The following is a 24,137-nucleotide window of genomic DNA, read 5'->3' on the forward strand; positions in this document are numbered from 1 at the left end:
CTCCATTGTAGACAAGTATGTCATTTGGATACCGGGATTTGAGATGTTGGCTGCTGGATTTGGATGCTTTGCTGGGACACGAGAGAGTTGTATCAAACTGTTGAAAGAGGGACGCCTCATTGGAATCGCCCCTGGTGGAGGTTACGAAGCTCAATGCGGTTCCCGGGATTATGATGTGCTGTGGAAGAAGCGGGCAGGGTTTGCCAAGATTGCCCATGAGGCACAAGTCCCCATAATTCCAGTCTTCACCGAGAACATTCGAGAGACTGTCATCAATATGCAAACCGGCCTCGGGTGGTGGCGACGTGTGTATAACACCACTCGGATCCCCATGGTCCCTCTTTACGGCGGGTTTCCAGTTCGATTGACGATGCATGTGGGGGATCCAATCTACCCTTCACCTAATGGTACAGTGGAGGAGTTACGTCAACAGGTTCTCGAATCCATGGAGGAGCTAATTGCCATTCACCAAGAGACCCCTGGCGACATCGTCCGGGCTGTCAGTCAGCGCATTGAAAATGAGAGCTGCTACTTTGAGAGAAAGTATTTGAGATATTCGACACGCATCCGTTTGAATAGTGAGATGGATTGGAGTTCCTTGGACGCGGATGAGCACTATCGCTCAAACTTTCACACCGATGAAGACTCGGAGCATGAAAGCTCCAAAGTCTCCTTTGGCGGTGAAGAGGCTTATAATGAGATTTTTAACGATGAGAGTGATATGATTTGGATGAAAGAGAGACAGATGGAGCTACCCGGCCAAAGCGAACTTGAAGATCAACAAGTCTCCGACAGCATTCCTCATTTGACAATGGAATCTCACCTGAATCCAACGTTGATGAAGTCAGAAGAAATCAAATTGGTTTCAGAGGACCAATCGTCATCCGGATTTGAGTCCATGTCCGTGTCAGATTCAGAGAGCACAAATTGACAATATTTGTAACTAAAATGTTCGTGTCTTCAATAGAAGTCTTATTTAATGGAGCGAAGCATTCATTCAAGTACTATTAGAAAGCAGGATCAAGCTTTGGAAGACGCATTGAACGAGCTTTAAATAACGCAACCTATAAGTAAGTAAAACTTATTCTTGAAGTCTATTTCTTTAACAATCATGTATCCATTAGATCGGAACAGTCTGACAGGTGTCTCAAAGGACTTGGCTAAATAGAGATAGAAACAGCAAAGCTTTCATTACACGACTTCACTGAAGAAAACAATACCAATCAATTCAGGGATCGAACTTGTCAAGCAACAAGAAAATGTTTCCTTTTTAATGGCGACGTTCTTCCGTTGGGTGGAACTCCTCAATTGGTTCCATGCAATGATATGTTTGTTCCAGTCATTTCTGATATGTCGTTTTGTATAGAATTCAAATGGTACACAAGTTCACTCATGTCCTCACTGACTCTGGCAAATTCGCTTTGAGCCGACGGATCCGTCTCAAACTTCTCGGCATTCTTATTCGACTGTTGCACGTGCATGCCATTCTGTGAAGGCGATGACGATGACAACTTATTCTAAGACTGATCTTGCTTCAAAATGTCCGACAGGGTCATTTGATGATCTACTGTAGTTCGTCTATGGATTTGAGGTGTGCTCGAGGCCGACCTCGAGCCTCTGGCATTGAGATGGCTGCTTTTGGCGGATGTACTTGAGCCTTGATTTGGGTCAAGTGGGGGTGGAGACCTCTCCTTGGACTCTGACAACTTGAATTCCGTGGCTGGAACGAAAAAGGCATCGGGTAATACATTTATGGTACAGTATTAAATACGTAGCTTGAGATGATATGCTTCAATATTTTGGGATAAAGACCTGACAAAGGATTGGGTTTAGATGGAAATGGTGTGATCGGTCATACCTAATCTCCCTGTGGAAGCGGTCATGATTCCCAAATGGTCTTTGGGTCCACCTCCAACAGTCTGTTGAGGTTTGAAAGTAGAATAAATGGGTTCTTCTACCTTCCCAGGTTCCTGGTGGGAATATTTCGACCGCGCTACCTTCGCCTTCAGCCTCTTTTGTTGAGGTGAAGGCCGCCCTCGGTTGACCACGCTATAATTGGAGTCTGTGCTGCATACAGAAGTAGGCCTGCGAGGTGGGTAGGCGTGGCCTGACTGGCCAGGAAAGCGTTGGCTATGTGATGGCAAGGCGCTCTTAAGCTGAAGCTAGAAAATGGCAAACAATGCAAAACCAATAAGCAAACGGATGGGAGAGGGGGGGGGAAGAAACTCAAAATGTGAAAGCTCATGCCGGTGTTTTATTTGAGCAACCATACGTGAGTGAACAACGTAAAGCCGTGGAGTGTACCTTGGTTTTAGCTCCGCCATTAGCAGATTGGATGTCATAATCGGACTCAGCTCCCGCATAAACTGAACACGATTCGCCAGCGTTGATAGCTTCAGAATCATCATCCGACAAATACACATTGGATCCCCATTCCCAGCAGCCTAATTGGAGAAGAAAAGGATGGATTATTAATACGATCAATACCAGTGAACCAGGCCTTGACGAACCTACCTTGATCATCTCCAAATTCGCTCCCATCCACCCCAGTTTGTTCGTTTTCACTGGCATAGCCGTGGTTTCCTCCTAAAACGGCAATACAAGTGAACAAATGAGTTCGTTTCAGTATTGCCCTTATTTCCTAGGTGACTGAAAAGTTTTGGCTGGATACAATCATTTAGAAATCGAACCAAACTGTCTACCAGTTTATAAGCCATTAGGAGCGTCGTCATGTCTCGGGCTCAACCGGCTCAACCCAAGTTCGTATGAAGGAGGCACCATTTGACCCGAGATGGTTCAAATTGTGCCCGACAGCTGTTCAGATTCTATCCTCTTCCCCTTTCGTGGCCTCGTTTTTTCCAGGCCAACCGGCTTTCTTGCCAAAGGAGAAACAAATCATTACAAATTGTTCCCGGGTTTGGACCATAGGTCCAAGTTCCAAGTCATGATGATGGGGCTGGAACACGCGAATATCTTCCCGGCCAAAGAAAAGTTTCCTTTCCACTCTGACGGCACGTTCCTGATTTCTAGAGATCCGAGGAAAGGGGTTTAGAATGGGAAAGATTGTTTCTCGATTTCTTCTTGTTTCTTTACAATTCTCTGCACCGATCGATCCCTTCACACCCCGTACAAGCACAACCAATACTCCCCTTGCACCCTCGTTGGTACCAGTTTTTCGGTCACTTCTTTCCCGCCTTTGTCTTGTTTGCCAATATTGTTGGCTCATAGAACAAGGCAATTATGGACATTCGCCACCGAAATATCCCGGCAACCAGAAAAACATATCCTATTTGACTTTCCACAATGAGGGCTGCTGTAATTGCAAAATGCTGACGAAGGATCGCCTAAACTTCCTTTATTTGAGCACCTTCACCACCAAATGAAGTTTGCTGGATCCTCAGAGGGAATCTAGCTGGCTCTACCAAAGTTACTTGATTGCATGACTTCTGTTTGACCTCTGGTTTCATTAGGGGATTCACTAATGGCGACGTTCATTAATTTTGTCGACAGTTTTCGAATCTAGTATCTACCAAGAATTGGAAAGAGTTGGTGCCTGATGCTGTATGTATGCTTGCGCGGCAAAGTTTGGATAGGAAAGGCTTGATGAGTACATATGTACCAGAGATTCTATTCTAGAGTGGCTTGTCCCATAAATCAATCTTGTTCCAAGATGTCTACCGCCCCAAAACATATATGCAATCTCAGATTTCCCATGACCACCCGAGCGACCACAAACGACCCACCCACCTTTGACCCCTTCAGACCTACTCGTTGGCGTTGGAGTTGGATAATTGCATTGGGAATTGGACAAGGGACCGTGGGGCAATACGCCTGGTCCACCCTGGCCATTCATGATCCAATGGGCTGCCATGGCCGAATTAGGAGCTGGACCAAAGCAAACCGACGCCGACTCATAATGTTCTTCGTTGGCACTCTCGTTCCCAAGTGGAACTCCAGAATCCGTGGATTGATATCCCGACCCCGGATGGAAGTGACGAGGAGGCATTGGGCTCATACAGTATCCACTCATTCCCGGATACGGATGATGGAAGAACATTCCAGGCATCGAAAACTGGGAGTGCCCGAAACTGCCGTTCATCTGAAACAACGAGAAAAACATATATTTAAGAAGAGCTCTATTCCCTAAGACAATTCTATCAAACCCTTCGTACGGCTGGCATTTGTTGAGGAAAATTGGTATTGGAGCCATTTACGAACGTCATGGGCGTGGCGTAATGCCCGAACGATCCAAAACTCCCGGTTCGTACGCCGTTGTAGGATGACATCCCTCGTTGAGGTGGTGCGGGCGGGTTATTCGGGCCATTTTCGTGCGAATTGAATTTATTCAGCCGTGCTTCTGAGGCTGCGTGCGGGTGAATCAGTCTTTGAGTATTGCTTAGCGAGGTGAAGTTGGGATTGGGGAGGGGTGGGAGTGTATTGGGGGTGCCATCCCGATTAGGAGCCGGACTGGGCGATTCTTGAGACTGACGGCTGCGTTTTGTAGCAATTGTGCTTCCTGACGAGGAAGATAAGGAATCTGTAATTAGAAGAAAACCTCCTTCAGTTCTTTTCATTTTTCCTGCATGGAATGGTTTGGGTACAAAATGATTTTTTACGACTACGGCTTGACCTACAGTAATGAACTAGGTTGGACTAAGCTGAACTAGATATGATCCCAATCCAAGGTGGAAAGACCCAGGGAATGAGAAGCGTTATGGCCAAATGGTATGACAATGTTCCATTCCTCACTTACTCTTTGATGGCCCAAGGACGGAAATGACAGTGGGTCATTCCCGTCCATCAAGATATATTATTGTTCTGCTCAACACAAGAAGCGCTTACTGTGCTTGAGCTTGACTTCAGGCAAAATGATTTGCCTTTAACGTGTAATTTTAGATCTTAAGCAAAAACTCGGACTGGATGCGAGCTTGACCCTGCCACACCATTAAATATCGACGTCGGATCAACGGGGAGTAAAAGGTTACCTTTGTTCGTTCCGTCGGAATGGGACGAGGAATTGGGCGGGATATTGTTATTATGATGATGAAGGGAATGATTGGGGGTGATATCGTGACCTCCCACTGTCCCATTGAGGTCACTCGAGGTCAGCATACCATTAGAGGAGCCGCCGTATGTCTGGAAAGTAAGAATAAATGATCGATAAATAGAACAATGTAGTCTGAGACAACCACTTCAGCCCAATTCCCTCAATTGACTTAAACGGCTCTTTTTCGCCCATCGTGAGAAAGTATCCAAAAGGATCAAATGATGGCTACTTAGTCCTTTTGTGCTTTTGTGTTTGATTCTCGTCCATCTACCACCAGCAACCTCTTTAAGTACGAGAAGTGGCATTGACCATTCACTGATTCAGACACTTTCAAATGAGTTTTGTCACCGTCTTCAGATAATCGACGAATAAAGAATCCAATTGTAAGCCTAATACCGATGGATCTTAAAAGAATCCTAATCATTTCCTGACTAGACTGTTAAGTGGAGCACTAAAGCATCTAATGAAAGCTAGAAAGTATGGAACAAAGAAACTGTTTCTACAGGCTTTAAAAGGCGGATATAGAGCTAGCGATTGGCAGAAATCTGTAAATGTGAAGACAATCTCTTAAAAGCTTTCGCCCCGACATTGGTATTGAGTACACTGGCCGTAAATGTGAAGACAATCTCTTAAAAGCTTTCGCCCCGACATTGGTATTGAGTACACTGGCCCTACTTTGGCTAATTTTGACAAGTCACCCTTCGAAACTGGACGTAGAACTTCTTCAACTAGATTGGACACGACGACAAATCTGAGGGATCTTCTTGTGTAAGGGAAAAAAGTTAGCCCTTTTCCCTCACCCCCTTCATCACTCTCATCAACCCTCCTCCCTTCCTCTTCTCCAGACTGTCTACTCTATGTGCTCGAAAAAGAAACAATGGGGCTTTTGGGGCTCTCCTCCTGATTTTTGGTTCATTCGATGGAATAACCTGGAACATGGCACAAAGTCACCAAGAGATGGAAATAGCTAGCAATACCATTAAAAACTTTTTTTCTGTTCGTCCCCCTCGAGGAGCTTCGAGCGCCTTGGTCACCAACTTTCGGAAACATTATCATTATTGAACATGAAGGTCCCAAAAATTGTAGGGTAAAAGATGCTTCAACCTACCAGGCTATTGTTGTTCGATTTGGAGAGGAATGGCGAGTCAACCAGATTAGTGGTGGCATATGGACCACTCTCCGTGTTCTCCGGTTTTGATCCGAATTCTAGGCCGTTGACGGTGGAGGCCGCGTCCACTTCGGCGTAGTCTGTGGTCTCATGAAGTTTGTTGATAAAGAGATTGGCGGTTTTCGGATTCTTGGCATTGTTCTCCAACATCTCAGCCATAGGGTCGTGCTGAGCCTTGTTATTATTGGCATTGGATGGCGATCCGCCGCCGGATTTCCATGCCGGGTCAAACCACAAATGGTCCCTGTCATTGAAGTTCACGTGGCTCAGATTGTCCACCTTGTGAATCGGGACTGGAACACAAATAAAAGGGAATTGATCATCAAAGCTTTTCCACGTAGATTGAAGTTGCTTCTGAGCTGCTGCTAGCAGCCTCCCCCCCTCCCATTTGGGCGCCCTCAAGAGTTCATCGAAACATTCCGAGTCGCTCATCTCCAGTCAATGGGAAAACCATATCATTTGATATGGCATTGAAAAGAGGGGAAAGTTTGACTTAGTCGGTTGTATCTTCCTTTTTTGTCGTAAACTTTGGATCTACTTGAAATTCCTGGAGCATCTCAACCAGGCAAGACAATCGCAAGTCCCATAGTAGGCGAGCTACACACCAAGCGAGCATCTGGAGGGATTCATCTGGGTAGACTCTTGATTTCAGAAAATGTTCCTCTCCTTTAGGGCTAAAGCGAAAGCGGGGAAAGAAAGAAACAAGTGACCCAGCCTTTTCCTCGCTCTCGCTCTTGCATTCTAACATTTGGGATCCCATACGCAAGGAATACTCAAACCTATGTAAAGCCTGTGGACTTGGCTAAGTTGTTCACGAAAAAGGCGGTTTCAAACAGAAATGCGTTCTGAACACTCAGTTCACAACGAGACGAGTTTTTTGCCTAGTCTCGATTGTTTTGTTTCTCCAAGGTTCAGTTTTCCACCCGATATTGCCCAATTTGTCCTCTGTTCCACAAGCTGAGACTACATTTCTCGCCACGACTGAGTTTCAAGAGTGAAACGAGGTTTCACATGTTTGGGCTGGTTCAAATTTTGTTTCGACTCCAGGAAGTACGCTAAGGATGGGCCAAGGCGGAAAAGGAAGAGGGGAATTTACAAATTAGTCTCGGTTATGGTCTTGATCGCTCGCTTCCTAAACCTTAAACCCCTCCGTAGTTGAGTGGGACCCTCAAAAACAACCATCCAATACCATGTGTTGAGAGCCATTGCTAAAGACTCAAGGAATGGCCAAGTTATTCTCTTTTTGAATAATTCTCAAGTGTTTATTTGAAGAGAAAGGAGGGGAGCAAGAAGGCAGAGCAGAAAGTGAGAGGCAAACCACAAGCGGAATATGTTAGTATTTCTTCGGGCTAAAAAACACCCCCTTTGTAAAAGGCTCGAGCAAGAAATTCAATCCCATTATTTACCCTCAAAAACTGCCGTCATGTACTGGATTGTCATCAGTCGCAGGACAATCCATAAAAAGGGTCCCATTTCCATGCCAAGAACTCCAATTTGCTCGAGACCGTTTCGGCCTCTAATATGAGTAGACAGATGGAATAGACAGGAAGCGGAACAAACGATGAAAGAGACCATGGGACCATACAGTCAGTGTAGGGTGCGCACAATCCTCTGCACTCCTGCATGGCACCGTCCCAAACTACCACTCTTATTCAACGCTTGAGCCAAAATGAACGGTTTTCCCAATTTAGTATGCAAATTCAGATTTAATTCAAGTTGTTTTGGCCCCCGTACTTCCTCATCTGCTCCTTTGAAGGCAGATTGAACCGTCACTAGGAAGAATTGTGCCAAGTTAACAAATACATCAGGACAAAATCTCCAAGAGTAACCACTTTCTATGGCGTTTAGGTATGTCTCACAGGAAAAATTCAGCGTGGCGAATCACTTTTCAGCTTGAATGGGCCATTGTACCATAGGAATCCTATGATAAATGACTCCATCTAAAGCTTTTTTTGAAAGCAGACAGCAACGAAAGCCACTCGTTTTTTTTCTCATATCACTAGATCTATGCAAAACTACAAAAATGGGCCAACTTGGATCTTGAAAGGAAATGAAAGGCAATTGTTGTTGCGTGATTGTTCCTTCAGTCGAATGCATGCTTGAGCAAAGTGAAACGTCATTCTAAATGTGGAGTCTACTCGCTGACCACACTAAGGACCTTCTTACCGTTGTAATGCCCCATGTGTTTTCCATCTTGGCGAATTCGTCGAAAACAGACCATGGCCAAGAATCCCACCAAAAGCATCACAGAGAAAAAGGAAACGACCATGACGAACCAGACCTCTTGGACCACCAGATCCATACCAGGGGCCTGTTCTGGCACCAGTTGATGGTGGAACAAGTCCGTTTCGACGAGAAGTTCCACTGAATGACACAAAGGGCCCACTCCCTGCCGATTGTAAGCCGCAACTTGGACCGTGTAGGTGAGCCCTTCAGTCAGATTGTAGAGAATGAGGGAATTTGAAGTCGGGTCTAATGTGAAGTTGAGTGCCTCAGTGCCATTGACGTCAATGAGGACCTTGTAGCCCTTCAGGTCTCCGTGGAGATCTCGCCGAGGTGGCTCGTGCCACTGAATGACGGCCGCTGTGAGATTAAGCATCTGGATCTTGACATTTTCCGGGGCAGCAGTTGGTACTGAAATGAAGGATAGCATAATAATGAGAATATATTAGGACTGAAATCTAATATCTGTTCCATTGTTAAACACAGTCCTGAGTGACATCTCCCTCTGCCTCTTCCCCCTCCCCATTTTGACTTTCTGATCCTAAAGAAAAGAGCAACTTCAGCCTACGTACGCACTCTAATGTTCCATCAGACGCCCCTTCCCCTTTTACTTGAATAAGCTTCCCTATTCTCGCTCAGCAAGTCAGCTAGTCAGTCTGCCCTCGAGACGGACGCGATGCCCTCTCTTTTCAGAACTGATTAATCCTCATTTGCACCCATTTCCATATAAGAGTACTGGCAGGCTCAGGGACGCCGTATTACGTTATCTTTAAAGGTGTGCTTATTAAAAAAAAACCGAATCAATCCTGCATTTCTCCATTTTTTAAGCGGGGGACGTGTTTATTAATGTTTATATAGCGTTGTTCATTTAGGTATACCAATGGTATTATTCATGTTAAAGAAGGCATTCCAAAACCATCCATCAAATACCAATGATGTATTACTTGAGGGGGTATGCTTAGCCCCATGAATGAGACTTCTTTCTATCCCATCTGAGTGATTGGCCATCATCTTAACCCTTGTTCCCTTTGGTTGTCCTCTTCTGAGGACTTTGACCGGACGTCAGACCTCTCTTTTCCATCTCGTTTCTTCAGTCAGTCTTGACAGACACAAAGGTGTCCCTTTACTCGATTAGACAGCTAGCTATCTAGCTGACTGAATTGAACCAAAGAGCCACTCTTCAAAGATTGGGAAGCAGCTCCATTCCGACGACTTAGTGGACACTTGGTAAATATATAAATTGCCCCATTAAGTAAAATCAACAGGCTGAAGTGATTCATGACAAGACCTCTCATAAACTTACGTTCAATCTCCGAGAGCAGCCGCCTCCTCATATAAAGTATTTTGACCACCCTCTTTCTCCTCCGTTGTTGTGGCTCAAGTCACCCTCGCTAGGTAAGAAGGCAACATAGCACCCCACACAATAAGCTATACTAGTATGGCCGTCCTCCTAACGAGGTCGGGGGTCGGGGTTTTCTGCCTTGCTCCCCCCCCCCTCTCCTTTGGAACAACGAGCTCCCCTTGGAAAATTTTGCTTCCCCCTAAAAGTTCCAACAACACTACCACTGTACTATTACTATACCGTAATACACAAAACGAAGAGTGTACAGTACACCAACATCCAATGAGAACAAAAGCAATATCGGAAAAAGACCCTACTTAGTGCTTGGAGTAGACTTAGAAGAGGAGGACTTGCCATCATCAACGATGTACCTAAGAAACTAGATCATAAAATCATTCGAAGTCCATCGATAAGGGGGTTCAAATTGAGGGTTTCACCTTTACTCTCTTCTTTCCCTCGCTCTTTCGCTCTCTCGCTCTCTCGCTCTGCCATTTTCTTTTAGTTTGTAAAAGGTCTAGACTAGCAATCAAGAAGTTCTCAAGAAAAGAATTCAAGCCCTCTGAAAGGGTCATCTGTGAAGCGATGTTGGAAAAGAAGAAAAAGAAGCCAAGAGACGAAATATTAGTGCTTAGTTACCGGAAACATTTTTCACGTAAACCCCCAAAGAAAGTCCTCTACCTCCGGAGTGATTGTTCACCACACTGTCGACGAGAGGAAAATTGAGTTATCTTGGTGGCAACCCTCAGGTCTTCCCACAATTTCCCATGTCTTCTCCTGTTTTTACTTCATTGCTGTAAACGCAATATGCCTTCACAATAAGAAATGACTTGAAATAACTCACCATCCTCTTTGGTTGTGATGCGAATCAACTTGGTTGGTAGGCCTTTGATTCTTCGATTATAGGGCAGCATGAAGATGGAATACTCCGTATTGGGGCGAAGATCGGTGAGGGTGTGAGATCGAGTCCCGCCTCCGGACAAGGTGATGACGTCATAACTTCCATCTGAGTCTAGCTCGGACAGATCTCGCAATTGAATGTGATAGCCCGTCACGAACTTTTGCGGGATGTGAAGCTGAAATGGAGAAAAGCCTAAAGATGACGACCCAGATCCTTTCCCCGTCATCGCGGAGCCGGCTAAAATAATAACACTCATGTGTCACAGTGTGCTTAGAACGTTAGCCAATAATCTTATCAAACCAAATGTGTGCCTAGAAATGAAAAAGGATGACCTTTTCCGTCTTTGTCCGCATAATAGTGGAATAGTAGGGGGCATTGTTATGTCTCGAACACGCCTGAATGTGCTTGAGTTTTAGCACAAGGGCTGTGATTTTCACTCAGATCAAACTTTCTTCTCCCCTTTCTTGACTTGTCAATCAACTTTGAAAGGTCTTTTATTTTAGGAGATGATGGCGTCGGGCAATCAAGTCATTTGCATTTCAAAGGCATATCAACGCTCAGGGTTGCCATCGATTCCAGAGATAATTGAATGTGTTTACGAAATGGCATTTGATAAATGTCTGGTAATGTAATAGCTGTCATGTGCCATTCCCGTGAAAATGTCACACAATTACTGTGTTATTGTCGATGTGAGTGAACGCGCCGGTAAAAGCGGTGTTTAATTATTTAAAGGCCACTTTCCCCCATTCCTTGGCCTCTGGAGGGAAAATTTGTATGTCCACTATTGGCGACTTTTCAAATGTAAGTAGGGCACTCAATCTTGACGACTCATCGTCACCTTTCTTGAAATTTCGTTGGCTTCCAATAATGAATCTCTTGAATGAAAACGAAATCCCCAGCTTCAAGCACAACCATTGACCCATTTAATGTACATACTCGTACAAGTACGAAAGGACTGATAAGTGACCTAGTAATGGAATGGTGGCAAACCGACCATTAGCATAAGTCAAGACTTTTCCGCTCGCTCTCTTCATCTCTAGTTTTCCGTTAGCTCCCCCTGATCTCGTTTCCGCATTTCTTTAGAGGTCTCACTTATCTGGTTCTTCGTCTAATTAATATGTGTGCGTGCGTGCGTTGGCAGTTGGTGCTGGCTTACTTCCGTATTTGGTAAAAGTACTCAAAACTTTCTCATTGGTAGAGCAAATGTAGGTCTCCCCTCCTAAAAGACAGTCCTACTGTATGTGCTCCCGCTCCTCTTCTTGCCGCCGTGCTCCCTGTATCCCCCGTGAGTTGATTGATTTTCCATTAATAAGTTTGTCTGATGTCAAAAACAGAAAATGTAAATTTAGGCCACATGAAGGAAAGCAAAATGATTTCAGGAGGGCTGTCAAACTCAGATCTATTCCTACCGTACTACTTATTGTTGCACACATACGCAGTATAGGTAAGTATTTATTAGTGCTGCAGTTTGCAGCCTTTTCATTCTCAGTTTTATTAGCTTTCCGTGATTTGCACGAAGCGTAGAATGAAGTCAATTTTCCGGATAATCATTGCTTTTCCGATGGATGGTTGGGCCCTCATTCAATGCAATAGCGCTTTTGCTTTGGGGGTTCCTTATTTGCCCCCTCCTTTTGCTCCTTCAGAGAGCTTCTCTCTCTCTTTCTGTCTCTCGTTGAGCCTCCTAAGTTCTGCGGCCGTTATCCCGTTTGAAAATCACTGGCATTTCCTATTCTATTGGCATTTCCCCCACTCGCAAAGAGGAGCTCGAAGACGGACCACTCACCTCCCAGGCCAGTTTCACCTTCCTCGATCCCAGCACTGTGGCCCTTTCTAGTTCCATCACTTTTGTGTCCGATAACTTGGAACGTAGATATTGGGGATCTGAGGCATCTTCTTCGTCGGTACGTCGGAGCGTTTCGAACCGTTTGGAGACCGGACTCGGGGGAGAAAGCCCGTGAAGATTTCGGGCTCGAACCAGGACATGAACCGTGGTTCCAGGAAGGAAGTCACCTAAAGTGAAAGCTTCCGAATTTTGAACACCAGGGATGGCCACCCAATGAGAGGGCGTACTCGAGGTGTAATACTCAATCTGGATAAAGAAGAAATATCGGTTGTTTATGTCGTCTTTGATAATAGCCTGAAGTTGTATTGCAGTTACCAAGTAGCTTTGAATGGGTGAGGCTCCAATTCGAATGGGCTTTTCCCAAGCAATGACAAGGGAATGGGAAGTGGCATTAACGAGGTAGGGCTCAGAAGGGGACCCAGGAAATTCTGACAGGAATGGAACAGAATCAAATTCCACCGCTTCATTGGGTCGAGCCACTCGGAGAAAGGCGGATAACATGGCCTGACCGCTCATGGACCTTGCTTGACATGTGTACAACGCAGAGTCCGAGATCTCCAACCCTGGAAAAAGATGAATGAAATGAATATCTCTTATCTAATCTGCCCTTGCTGTGGACTTTATTTTGACGCTCATGGAACTCATAATTTGATCGATGCGTTCGCTGTTCACAACAGCAAGCTCTCATCTGGTGGTATTAAATTTCACGTTGGTCGAATGTTTGGTGTTAGATGGACCACTGTGATAATGGCGATTTGAGTGACAACCACTAGGAACAGGTTGAGTGGTGGCAAGAGGGATTGGAGGGGAGATCAGAAGGTCCTCTACGGGTTTCCGACAGACGGAACAGGAATGAATGCCAACCAACCTCTCCACTCCAGCTCAAGACCTTTTTCCAACAGTGGACAATGGTCTTTTGAGGAAGGGAAGCTGACATCACAAGTTTCCTTTCTCACTGTCCATAGATTCAAACAAGGCTTTAGGCAAGATCGAAAAAATGGAATCAATCGCCAGAAAGAGCACAAACCTTGAAGCTCTTATTCAAAGCTCCACAAGAAATACTGTACCCCCACCGCAAGGGTTGTAGCAACCATGAGGTTGTGGTATGCTTATTTGTGAGAGGTTCCCCTTTTACTACTTGCAGTTCTGTTATAGCCTCTTATGATCTGATTAGAGCTTAACATGGCTTTCCATTTAACCTCAGCCACTGCCGTCCTTTTGGTTCCATCTGATGTAAAGTAGGCTGAAAAGGGTTCAAGATCTTCAGGCCATCAAGAACTTGGAAAAGCCCTCTGGAACCGTTTGGAACCAAATGGAACGAATGTAGAAAGGTAGCCAAAAATAAGCTGGCGAGTTGTAAAAGACAAATCAAGGCTGACCTTTGATTTTGGCAATTGAATATTCTACAATATTTCGGACCGAAACAGAGAAGTGAAGGATAAGACTCTTTTCCAGTTTCTAACCTCGTTTCTTACTGGCAGTCATGCTTATGAAGATTGCGGTGTAATTAAAAGAAACTAATGAGAAAAAGATTCGAATGGAACAGAGGGTTCCAGGACCCCCGAAATGGCTCTTCCAACTTCCAACACAACTGGCTCAGCAGCCTATCACATGAAAGATCTCAACGGTTGGGAAGGAGGAGACGTCCTAGTTTGTTTATCCGAGTTTACGAGAGTTTGTCGGTCAAGTTTATGACCAAGGAAATGAACTTCAAGACCTTTGGCGCTCGAGGGAACAACAAACTAGGTCTCGTGTGAATATAGTCAGCTATCAAAGCCATCCGTTTTGCCCGATTTAATTGGATTTGGAGCGTCCTTCGACGAAAGTTCCGGATAGAACTTCCGATTTTCCGCCCACTTCCCCTTCCAGTTGGTTCTTTCACTCAGTATCTACTGTCTCAGTTCGTGGGAGTGGGTCCACAGTCCACACATCGTATTTTTATGCCCTTTCAGTCCATAAATTTTCATTCTACCTCATTTCCATCCAAAACTTCTTCCGTCTGTTGGCTGTCGTCGGTGCCCTTCGCAAGTGGTTCCACCAGCATCGAACAAAAACAGAAGGGGATGTGTTCCAAGTGTTCCACTCCAAATGGGATTCAGGCCGTTGTGCCAAGGACCAACATTGCATTCTTAATTAGGCTTCGGCCTCCTCCCTCTTGGGGATTCAATTTGAATAATTCCAGATTATATACTGAATGGCAGACCCTGGGACCTGGAAGGTCGAACATCGGCCCAGACGCTCCCTTGCCTTAAGTATTGGCACCTCAAACAAGTGAAAAAGCAAAGGCTGGACTTTTGCTTCTTGGGTCATTAACGTGTTGGATGAGAAACAACACTTGTTTACATTATCTGATTCTACATATATATTGTTATACGTTTACGTACGTAGTGTCTGAAGTTTGACAACCAAGTTCTTTCCAATTTACCGACGTGGTGTTTTACGTCTTCATTAGGTATTCGACAAACGTTCACCCATCCACGACTCATTATGAAACTCTCTTCAAAATGAAAACTTAAAACGAGGAAGAGGACGCAAGAAGGTGAGGGGATTGTGGATCGAGTTCCCTTTTTGAGGCCAATGACTTTCGTGTCAATGGGAACTGGCTCCAAATTTCCGAATTGGATCTGGGCCGGGTCCAAAAACCAAGTTTGGTTAATTACCCTCGTAAATCTCGTGATTCCATATAACAATTGAGCAAAGGAGAGAAGGGAGAGGTATGCAGACCGACTCAGGTCCTTTCAGGAGTCGAAATGGAAGGGTTTTAGGCCAAAAAATGTTGTAAATTTTACAGACCCGAAATTGCGTAACGGCAGTTCCTACAGACATATCTCATGACCGGCTATATTGCTCTTACCTTCAAAGTGAAGTGTGTTGTCGTTGTCCACTTTGATCCTAGGATCGTCCATAGTGGATATAGGAACCCCATCCTTGAGCCATTCTACTCGAGTTTGGGGCGTGGCCTCGCAAGGGAAACTCGTCGAGGAGCCCAATTTCTGCGTTTGATTCACCGGACCCATTTGAATGATGGGAGGAGGTCTGTCCATTGAAGTTTGAACCTTGATTTGAGTTCGTTCCAAAATAGCCCCACTTTCGGACACTGCGGAACACGTGTACACGTCTGAGTCCTTTTCGGATGCATTCTCTGGAAGGAAAGAACGGTCCAAAATGTAATCTGTATTTAAGGGCTAATTGTCAGTATGTCAATAGCCAATATAAAGGGGGATGGGATGGCATTTGAATTGGAATAGAATTGACATTAGGCAATATCCAATACCCTGGATTCGTTGGCTTCATGGAACCAATATTGGAAGGCAGTAATTTGCTCACTGTTATCTCCTGAAGGATCGCAACCAAATGTCCCCAAGGAAACAACCTACTGAAAGTAGGCCAAGGTATGTTAAGATTTGTCCACCCGACGGATGAGGCCGCTTCACTTATTGAGTCCAACCTCATTACAACCATGGTTGATTTGTTTCTGGTTGTCTCAAGAAACGCTTAAAAGTTTTTCAACCCCGAGCTTCTTTGCTTTGGTCCATACCAATCGAAGATTTGACATTTTCAACGATATCGATGTCAACAATATCCTACATGAAAAGCTGAATGTGAAGCCAATACCATGATACCCTTAAATTGGATCTACTCCAAGGGGACGTACATCTAAATCCAGAGCTGACCATGCATCTTCCGAGCACCCGCACACAAATCTGCGGCGGCAGTGCGGAGATCCGAGATCCCTCTGTTCAGCTATTAGTATTATCGACCAAAAATGGTCAACCCAAGTAAAGATGAGGGACAAAGTCCAATATCTAATGGACCCAAAACGAGGAACCCGACTCCAAGCCTATATGGCATGATCGTATCGGTCCATTTTGATCTCGAAAATGGAACTCCGAGGCATGTATCGAATTTCCCAGCGAACCTGTTTTGGAGAATCATTTCAGGAAAATACCATTGGACTCTGTTAGATTTTGGCTTAGAAAAATGGCCTGAATTCCTTGCCGTCCCATAAACATTGTAACCACGTGAATTAAGCATTACTAGATAGGAAAGAGGCCGCTCCGAGTCAGTTTATGAAGAATGAAGGTAGCTGTGGTGGTCTTCCTTCTTCCTAATCCGATAAAGGTCGCCCTTTAAGGCGAGGGCCGTTCCAGCAAAATGGATCCGAATAGTGACACTTACCGATTCTCAGCATTCCCTCGGGACTGACGTGAACGTGTCCCTGATTGGAACCAGGGAGGAGCACCCCTGATCCACCTTCTTTCATCCAGAACAAGATTGGCACAGGGTTGCCAGCCGCCACACACGGCACTTGGACCGTGGAACCCAGAGTGGTTTTCTGATCAGTGGGCTTCACGAGGAACACGGGTGGAGCTAAAGAAGGAGAGGAACAAGAAGAAGTAATCATCTTTTATGAACGACTGGGATGCGTTGTTGACCATTTGGGTCGTTTAGAGCCATATTGAACACTCTGCTACAAGAATTGGAAGCGAACATTACCAGGAATGGGGAAAGGGAGGAGGAAGAGGAAGAGGGGAAGTTCTTATGGATCTTCTCGGACTAGAGGGAACCATTCTTACCTTAGAAGGATCGTTGCCAATCTAAGAACTTGTGAAGACCGTTTCAGAAATTTCATCTTTTTGCATTCATCTCATCATTTTTTATCTTTCATTTTTGGACCAACACCTTACACCTTAATGGTGCCCACCCACAAGAATTGTTCTAAAAAGTAGTTTTTTTACATAAGGGGACGACAACATGGTGGACAAGACTTTATGTGCCTCGCAAAGGCCACTTATATTTGACACACCCCACTTGTGCTGAAATAATGTAAATCATAATTGAGCACAAGCAGGGACACACTATCATTACCAACACCTACTAATGAATTTGTCATTGCCATGGGATAAAGTTACCTTAATGTCCATTCAATTTGTTAAATTAAATTCATTTCTAAGAGTGCTATAACTTTACTTTTGGGCTGCCTAACATTCAACGTGTAACCATATCTGTTTTAGGACCGTTTGACACCCCCAGTTTGTCCCCTTAAAGCGGGGGAAGTTGTACTAAACGCTCAAAAATCTTCGTGAAATGTAATCATAATTTTCGTATGAAGTGAACTATACCGAAGCGTTCAAAACAACTACTTAAAACCTAATGACTCAGTTACATCAAAAGAGACTACCTTTGAGTGTTTCCTTTCTTTGAACCAAAATTTTGCCCTGTCTTTGTAATAGAGCTCAAAAGTGAGAAGGGTGAAAGTTTATCTTGGTCGTTCGGATTCTCCTTTTATGAGTCCTAGGACATTTGTTCTTGTTTTTTGCCACTTTGGTCCAAATTCCAAATTAAGGCAGGTCATCCTAAGCTCACATTTTGTCTAAAAACTTCATGTCAGATCTATAACAATCCGTGACCAAGACAGGATCATTAGGATCCCTTAAAAACTTGTCTTCCCAACTTGCCACAAAAAAACCATTACAAAACGTTGCCCTAATTGATTTGTCAATGATTTCTGGATCTGCCCTTGTGGTCGAGATTTTGTTTCAAGAGAGGCAAGAAAACACAGCAAGTATTTGAGAAATGTCTCGCTACCTCCTCCGAAACGAGCACATGTGATGTGATGCGGTGTTCCACCCTTCCTTAAAGTTGTTCCCGGTTTCATTGCGTCGTTTGCCTAATGGGTCCAATAAGTCTCATCATAATTGCTTGTCGTCATCACCTTGTCTTGACATTTTTTGCACCGGATTTTTTACAGCCTGCTAACTCTCTCTTTTGTGTGTGAGGTCTCGTGTGCTTACCGCAACTGGGAAAGTTGGGGAAAAAAGTTGAGGAAACAAGGTGGGATAGCGCAATAATAATAAAGGAAACTTTGGGTGATGCCACCCTGAACACCCGTCCAAGTATCCAATTTAGCAGAATGCATATTGTGTTGTCTGCGTCTTCTGAATACATATGAATACAAAGTGAATTTTATTCCAGACAGACAAATGAGCCACAGCTCAAAAAGCCATCAACAACTGTCTCAAGAGTTAAGACAAATGACCAAGTTATGGTCAAATGCAAGGCCAAATCATTACCTCTAGACAACAACAAGCCCTTCATTAGTCAACAAACCATTAATCAATCCATCAGCTCGTTGGGCCTTGTTTCATAAGAACAAAAAAAAACCCTGACTCTATCTATCTACCTTATTTGGCATTGGAACTTACAAAAAACCTGAAGATGCGCCGAGGCTTGGACAAAGCCAGCTTGGTTCTCGGCCAGACACGTGTAGACATCCTCGTCTTCGGGAAGGATGTTTGTCAGGGTCAATTGGGTTCCATCCGTGGTGTGAACTCTTTGGGCAGGTAGCATCCCATTGGAACGGGACCAGCGGATCTCGGGATGCGGACGGCCTTTGACGGCACACCCAAATCGAACTGTATCGCCCGCCACGGCCGAAACATTAGTCGGATGCTTGATGACATACGGAACGACTAAAAAGAGAGTTTAAACGTGGTCATGTTGTTCACCATTCAATAGTTCGACTCCATTCCTGGACAAAGAATTGGATTCCAAAGGTTGGATGTGGTTATTTTGAGTTTTTGTGCATTGGAGCATAGACAGGGTTGTATTCAACTCTGCGGCCCATCATTATTTTCCGCTCAACGTATTGACAGATCGTTTTTGCACCATTCGTTGTCTGACATGGCGTCGGCCGCCAGGTGTGTGAACCCAGCCAAAACCACGGGAAAGTTACCCACAATTTGTTTCAGACTTCAAAAGGTGAGCATGTGCTCATATATCTTCTTGAAATCGAATATTTCTTTGAGCCTGTCCCTCCTTGTCTGAAAATGCACATCTCCTTCCGAGGTAAATGGTTCCTCGGGACTCTGGTTATTGGTGCCATTTGCGAAAATAATATCTGGCCCTATCCCCTGAGAAATTGCCAGGGAGTCGGAATTTATTATGCAATCTTTCAACGCCTGTTCTCACGGTGCATGCCAAATACCTTTGCTACCCACATGAGAGATTCCAGTGGAGGGGATTGCATTTGTCAACCCACCCCTTCCTTGGCTTCATTGAGGTGCCTACCGAGCACACGGTGAGTTTTCGTTGTAAGTAGTTGGAGGAGGACTTGAAGGTAATTTCTTTTTGGAAAACGTCAATAGAGAAGCGACAACGTAATCTTTAAGGGTGGCGAGGGCAATTTCCCATTGTCTGGATCGAGTCGGAACTCAGAAGGGAACCAGGGCAAATAAGTGAGGCTTGGTAGAGCGAGCAACGAGAGGCCAGCCAAGCTTTTGAAAGCACCATAATCTGAAGAGTGCAAGAGAGGCAAAAAATGGGTGGGTGATGGCGATGCAATGGCAGGAGGAACGCTCGACCGAAAGCCTCCCTTGTCCTCCCCAAACGATCCCTTCATGGCAATGAGTGGACTTCTTAATTCCTGATCCTGGTATCGAATTCTTCATTGGTTGGTCATTTTCTTTATTTATGACATAGATACCATTTGACGATGTGTATGGGGCTCATGAACGTGAAAGTTAGCAGCCACCACGATTTGTTGACCAGATGAGCCGAATCAGAAGTCCACTTTGGCTTGTTACAAGACGAGAAAAATACCGAGACCTAATAATCATTCACCTCCTTTTTGGAACACCCACCAAAGCGTGGTGATGGCAACAGACCTTTCGAGAAAACTTCTTTTCTTGGGGAAATCCAAACCATTTGGGGGTGACGAAGGAGGAATGGTGTCCTCGCTTGTCAAAATGCACCATCCATATCCATTAGATTAGCCCAGTCTTGAATGAAACTTCTTATTTTTGGGGTGTGAAATTGTCATACTTTTATGCTATGAACCTCGCTATGAAACACTAAGTGTTAGCCGCAGACCCTTGGTTATCAATAATCGTCCCCATCTCATCTGAAGAGGCCTCTCACCTCTCATTCTGTTCGCTTCTTTCCCCCCCCCTCTCTTTCCATTCTTGTATCAGTTATCATCACTTTTATCATCATCTTCATACCCACTCACCACTCACCACTCACCGCCTTGGCCGTTCTATTTTCTTTCATTTACCATTTACAGCATCCGACACCTTTGTCTCCTCCTCCAAAGAAGAGAGTATAAATTCCCCCTGCAGTAACACTATACGTATTGGCAGTGTTATTGCCACAAGAATAGACAAGCTCATTTGGACATTATTTTTAGAATGTATTCTTACCTTGAAGTGAGAGCTGGGCTTTGGCTGAGGCCTTGATTCCAGCTACATTTTTGGCCACACACTGATATTCACCTTCATCCGAGGTTTGGACTTCGTCAATAATCAAAGTCCTTCGCCCTCCAGCGAAACTAAGGCAACTGGGTAAAAGGAAAAGGAAATGAACAATTGTGGGGGTTTATCAAGGGCGTCCGCATATCTGACATTATAAAACGCCACCGACCAAGCTTGTAAATATTAGATATTTGAAAATGCTAGTGACGACACTTTCGACGAACGAACGAGCGAGTTCTTGTCCTATTCCAGTCCTTCTTTCCCTGCAGAAAAATACTTAGGCCAGGGCGCGAAGAAAACTTTTTTGCTCATCCATGATTGATGAGGGACCAGATGGAATGACAACGCTGTGGAACACACTTTTAAAGGTATGAGGGAACTCGGCGAACAATGGCATAAAAAACCTCAGGGCTCTTCAACAACCCTCTTTGCTTCGTCCTAGATGTCCTGCGTGAGTGTGTTGTGTGTGTGTGTGTGTGTGTGTGTTTGTGAGAGTATGCAGTGACGATCTCGTCCAAATTGGACAGGCTGTTGATCCAGCTACTATACAGGTTCTAGAAGAAAAACCAGCACAAAAAAGGGCCATTGAGTGACATGGTCACTTCTGCCCACTCTCCTTTTTCGTCACATCAACCCTATTCAAGAGCCCATCCATAGTCCCATACTCGGTTCCTTGAAGGCAATTCTCGACGAGTTACCATCCAGCTAGAGAACGTCTCAACATTGAAATTGATCTTCTTAGAAACTCGTCAAGCCTGTCTGAAACAATTTCAGACAAGAAATGGGGAACCTGTCGTCGTTGTCGTTGTCGTGACCGGGGTGAGCTTGGTCTAATCCGAGACAATGGAAAATCCTTATCAGATGTCAATGACACAATTGATCCATGGCCATTACCTACGCATGAACTCACATCTCACTTTAGCGCCTACTCCGCCCCCTGAGATCGATCTTTCACTCCCAAAGGTGCTGACGGACTAGCCTGTCTTTAGAAAGTAAGTAGGGCAGCCCGCATCTCTACTACAATTTGTCACGATCGTCAATGAGGGGAATAGTGAAATCTCTGGTCGGTGGAATTTAACGGGGGATAAATGACTCGAGTCAAAACACAACCCATGTCTTTTAACGATAACTGATATTATCTAACATTGGAAGATTCGAACGGGTTTTTGGGAGTCAGGCTACGAGAGAGAAAGAGAGAGAGTACATTTTCTAGTGAAGAATGGGAATATTGCCTATCATATCCATATGGGGATATTTCCAAGCAGAAAAAAACTGTCCTCTGAGACCAAAGGAAGGAAAAACGAGGAATAAGAGGAGAAAAACTTGGCGACAGTGAGAGAGAGAGAGAGAGACGACCGACCCCATTGGTACTTTTATATTCCAAGAGGGGAAAAGATAACACGAGGGGTGATTTCATCCACCCCATTCCTCGAAGTCATCCTGCATTTTTTGGTAACCAAAAATTCGTGTCGCCCAACTTAAAGCACATATCCAACCCTTTGGCAAGGAAAACAAAACTCTGAAAGCAACAGAGGCAAGTGGGACAAAAGAAGCCCAGGAACATCCTTTAAATACTATTGTGCCCTCCACATCCATCCAGATTACCAAGGGCTGAGGGGAGAAAAAACAGTGTACTTTTTGTGAGACCTTTACAGAACAGTCTTGTCTAGACAGATATCTATGTGCTTGTCTTAAGAAGGATTGTCACCCGACTCAGCGGTTCTGGAATCTGGATGAGAACCGTCTTTCAATCAAATCAAACCTAATCCCCAGAAGATGAAAGCTGAACCTTGGATCTTCTTTCGGAAACTCGATTGGGCCTTACATGCCCTTCCAATGAAGGCCAACTAGGGCCTTAGTTTAGTTTCATAGAGACGGATGATCTTTTTCCTTATGGTGAGTGGCTATTGACATGAAAATTTTGAACACACCACCTCGATGGCGTCGGGTCAATGACCTTAAGAAATTCTTGCTTGGTATGCAAAACATTTCCCATGCTTATGATCCATGATCAAGTTCCGAGAATTTGAAGGAGAGACACATTGCATGTTCAACGAGGACTGAGGGCCATGGGCTGAGACTGGCGAATTTACTTTATGATAGCAAATCCCGACCAAGTCGTGGTCAATTATATATGAAAGGACACAGTCTTTCAAACGGCTTAGAACCCCAAAACCAAAAAGAGCGTCAATGATAATTTCAAATCAAGTCCCTGGCCATTAACGAAGCGCTACTTTCGGTTCAAGAGAATAAAACTTTTTCATGTTCAGTGCCTTTCATCAAAGTCCGTGATTCCATTTAGCAATTCCCCATGAATTCAGAGAGGACGTCGACCCATTTCGCTCTGTTATTGCCCACCACCCATTGTAAACTTCTCTGTCGAGGTCAGTGCCGATGTTGGCGTCGGGCTTGATTGAGGAAAAGGCCAACAATGAGCTGACAAGCAAATTAATTTGTGTCCCAAAGTTTACCATGATTGTTTCAAGTTCTCTCAAGGAAGCGGGGAACCGGGCCAGGTACCAATTCTGCCTCCTGTCTCGGGGAACGAAGCCCAATCTGAGCACACACTCTCTCTCTCTCTCTCTCTCTCTCTCTCACTCACTCTCTGTCTGGCCCGAAAGCTCGCTCTGCTTGATTACTAGCGCTCCAATTCAATTTGCGGTCGCGTGTCCAACTTTGGACAATAACTCAGTGTCAAACTTTGTGCGTCCCTCTCTAGACGGGCTTCAAAGACTTTGGTCGCCTTATCTCTCATCTAGTAAAGCTCGGCCTAATGGAACGACGTGTTCCAAATCAAACGGTAATCACACGCCGCCAATGCTTAGTAAACGATAGGCTCAGATCAATCCGTAAATTGGCCATTCCTCTTCCAAAACCTATACTCCAGTCTGATGCGCAAGCCACTTCATCATCTGAGCTCGCATACTCTCTCGTCCACCGACATACTTTCGTCTGTCGTGTCCCACGGGAGACATGCCGACCTCACAATCTGGTCGCCTTGTAGCACGAGCACTCCCAAACATGGCCAGAGATTGCCTCCATCCCATCTATCTCTCTGTTTTCCTCGAATTTACTCCTCTCAAATTTGGATTGGAGGTTTGATATGATCATGAAAAATGAATAAGTGCTCCAAATGGGATAGAGGAGTCCACAAAAACATGACCGGATTTCTTGGATGCACAAAGTGTTGCATGTTTATCAAAAGCATAAATATTGATTACAGCCAATAGGCAGAAACAAACGGTTCAGTGCAATATGGCTCCATCGGGCCTCTTTCTTGCATTATTTTGGATGCATTGAGAGGGTAACGGAGTGCCACACGTGGTCGTGATGTCTTCAAGTTAGCCTCTTGGTTCACAATGAT

At 44.7% G+C, this 24,137-nt stretch overlaps 1 protein-coding gene across 1 annotated transcript in view; it reads right to left on the reverse strand.

Moving 5' to 3' along the window:
- Positions 1 to 1,071: 1,071 nt before the first annotated feature.
- The window catches only part of LOC131890731 (protein sax-3-like), a 26,810-nt gene continuing 3,744 nt past the window's right edge, over positions 1,072 to 24,137 (reverse strand). The window contains exons 4-19 of the mRNA XM_059240141.1: positions 21,564 to 21,603; positions 20,723 to 20,859; positions 18,728 to 18,994; positions 16,701 to 16,892; positions 15,376 to 15,663; positions 12,462 to 13,084; positions 10,622 to 10,853; positions 8,382 to 8,849; positions 6,156 to 6,508; positions 4,986 to 5,136; positions 4,173 to 4,537; positions 3,748 to 4,099; positions 2,515 to 2,586; positions 2,305 to 2,444; positions 1,859 to 2,162; positions 1,072 to 1,720 (exon numbers count right to left, since the gene is read on the reverse strand). Of these exons, the coding sequence (XP_059096124.1) occupies positions 1,518 to 1,720; positions 1,859 to 2,162; positions 2,305 to 2,444; positions 2,515 to 2,586; positions 3,748 to 4,099; positions 4,173 to 4,537; positions 4,986 to 5,136; positions 6,156 to 6,508; positions 8,382 to 8,849; positions 10,622 to 10,853; positions 12,462 to 13,084; positions 15,376 to 15,663; positions 16,701 to 16,892; positions 18,728 to 18,994; positions 20,723 to 20,859; positions 21,564 to 21,603 (4,187 nt within the window). The 3' untranslated portion in view covers positions 1,072 to 1,517. The remainder of the gene's footprint in view (positions 1,721 to 1,858; positions 2,163 to 2,304; positions 2,445 to 2,514; positions 2,587 to 3,747; positions 4,100 to 4,172; positions 4,538 to 4,985; positions 5,137 to 6,155; positions 6,509 to 8,381; positions 8,850 to 10,621; positions 10,854 to 12,461; positions 13,085 to 15,375; positions 15,664 to 16,700; positions 16,893 to 18,727; positions 18,995 to 20,722; positions 20,860 to 21,563; positions 21,604 to 24,137) is intronic.

Source organism: Tigriopus californicus, chromosome 11 (genome assembly GCF_007210705.1).
Source record: "Tigriopus californicus strain San Diego chromosome 11, Tcal_SD_v2.1, whole genome shotgun sequence".
Lineage (NCBI taxonomy): Eukaryota > Metazoa > Arthropoda > Copepoda > Harpacticoida > Harpacticidae > Tigriopus > Tigriopus californicus.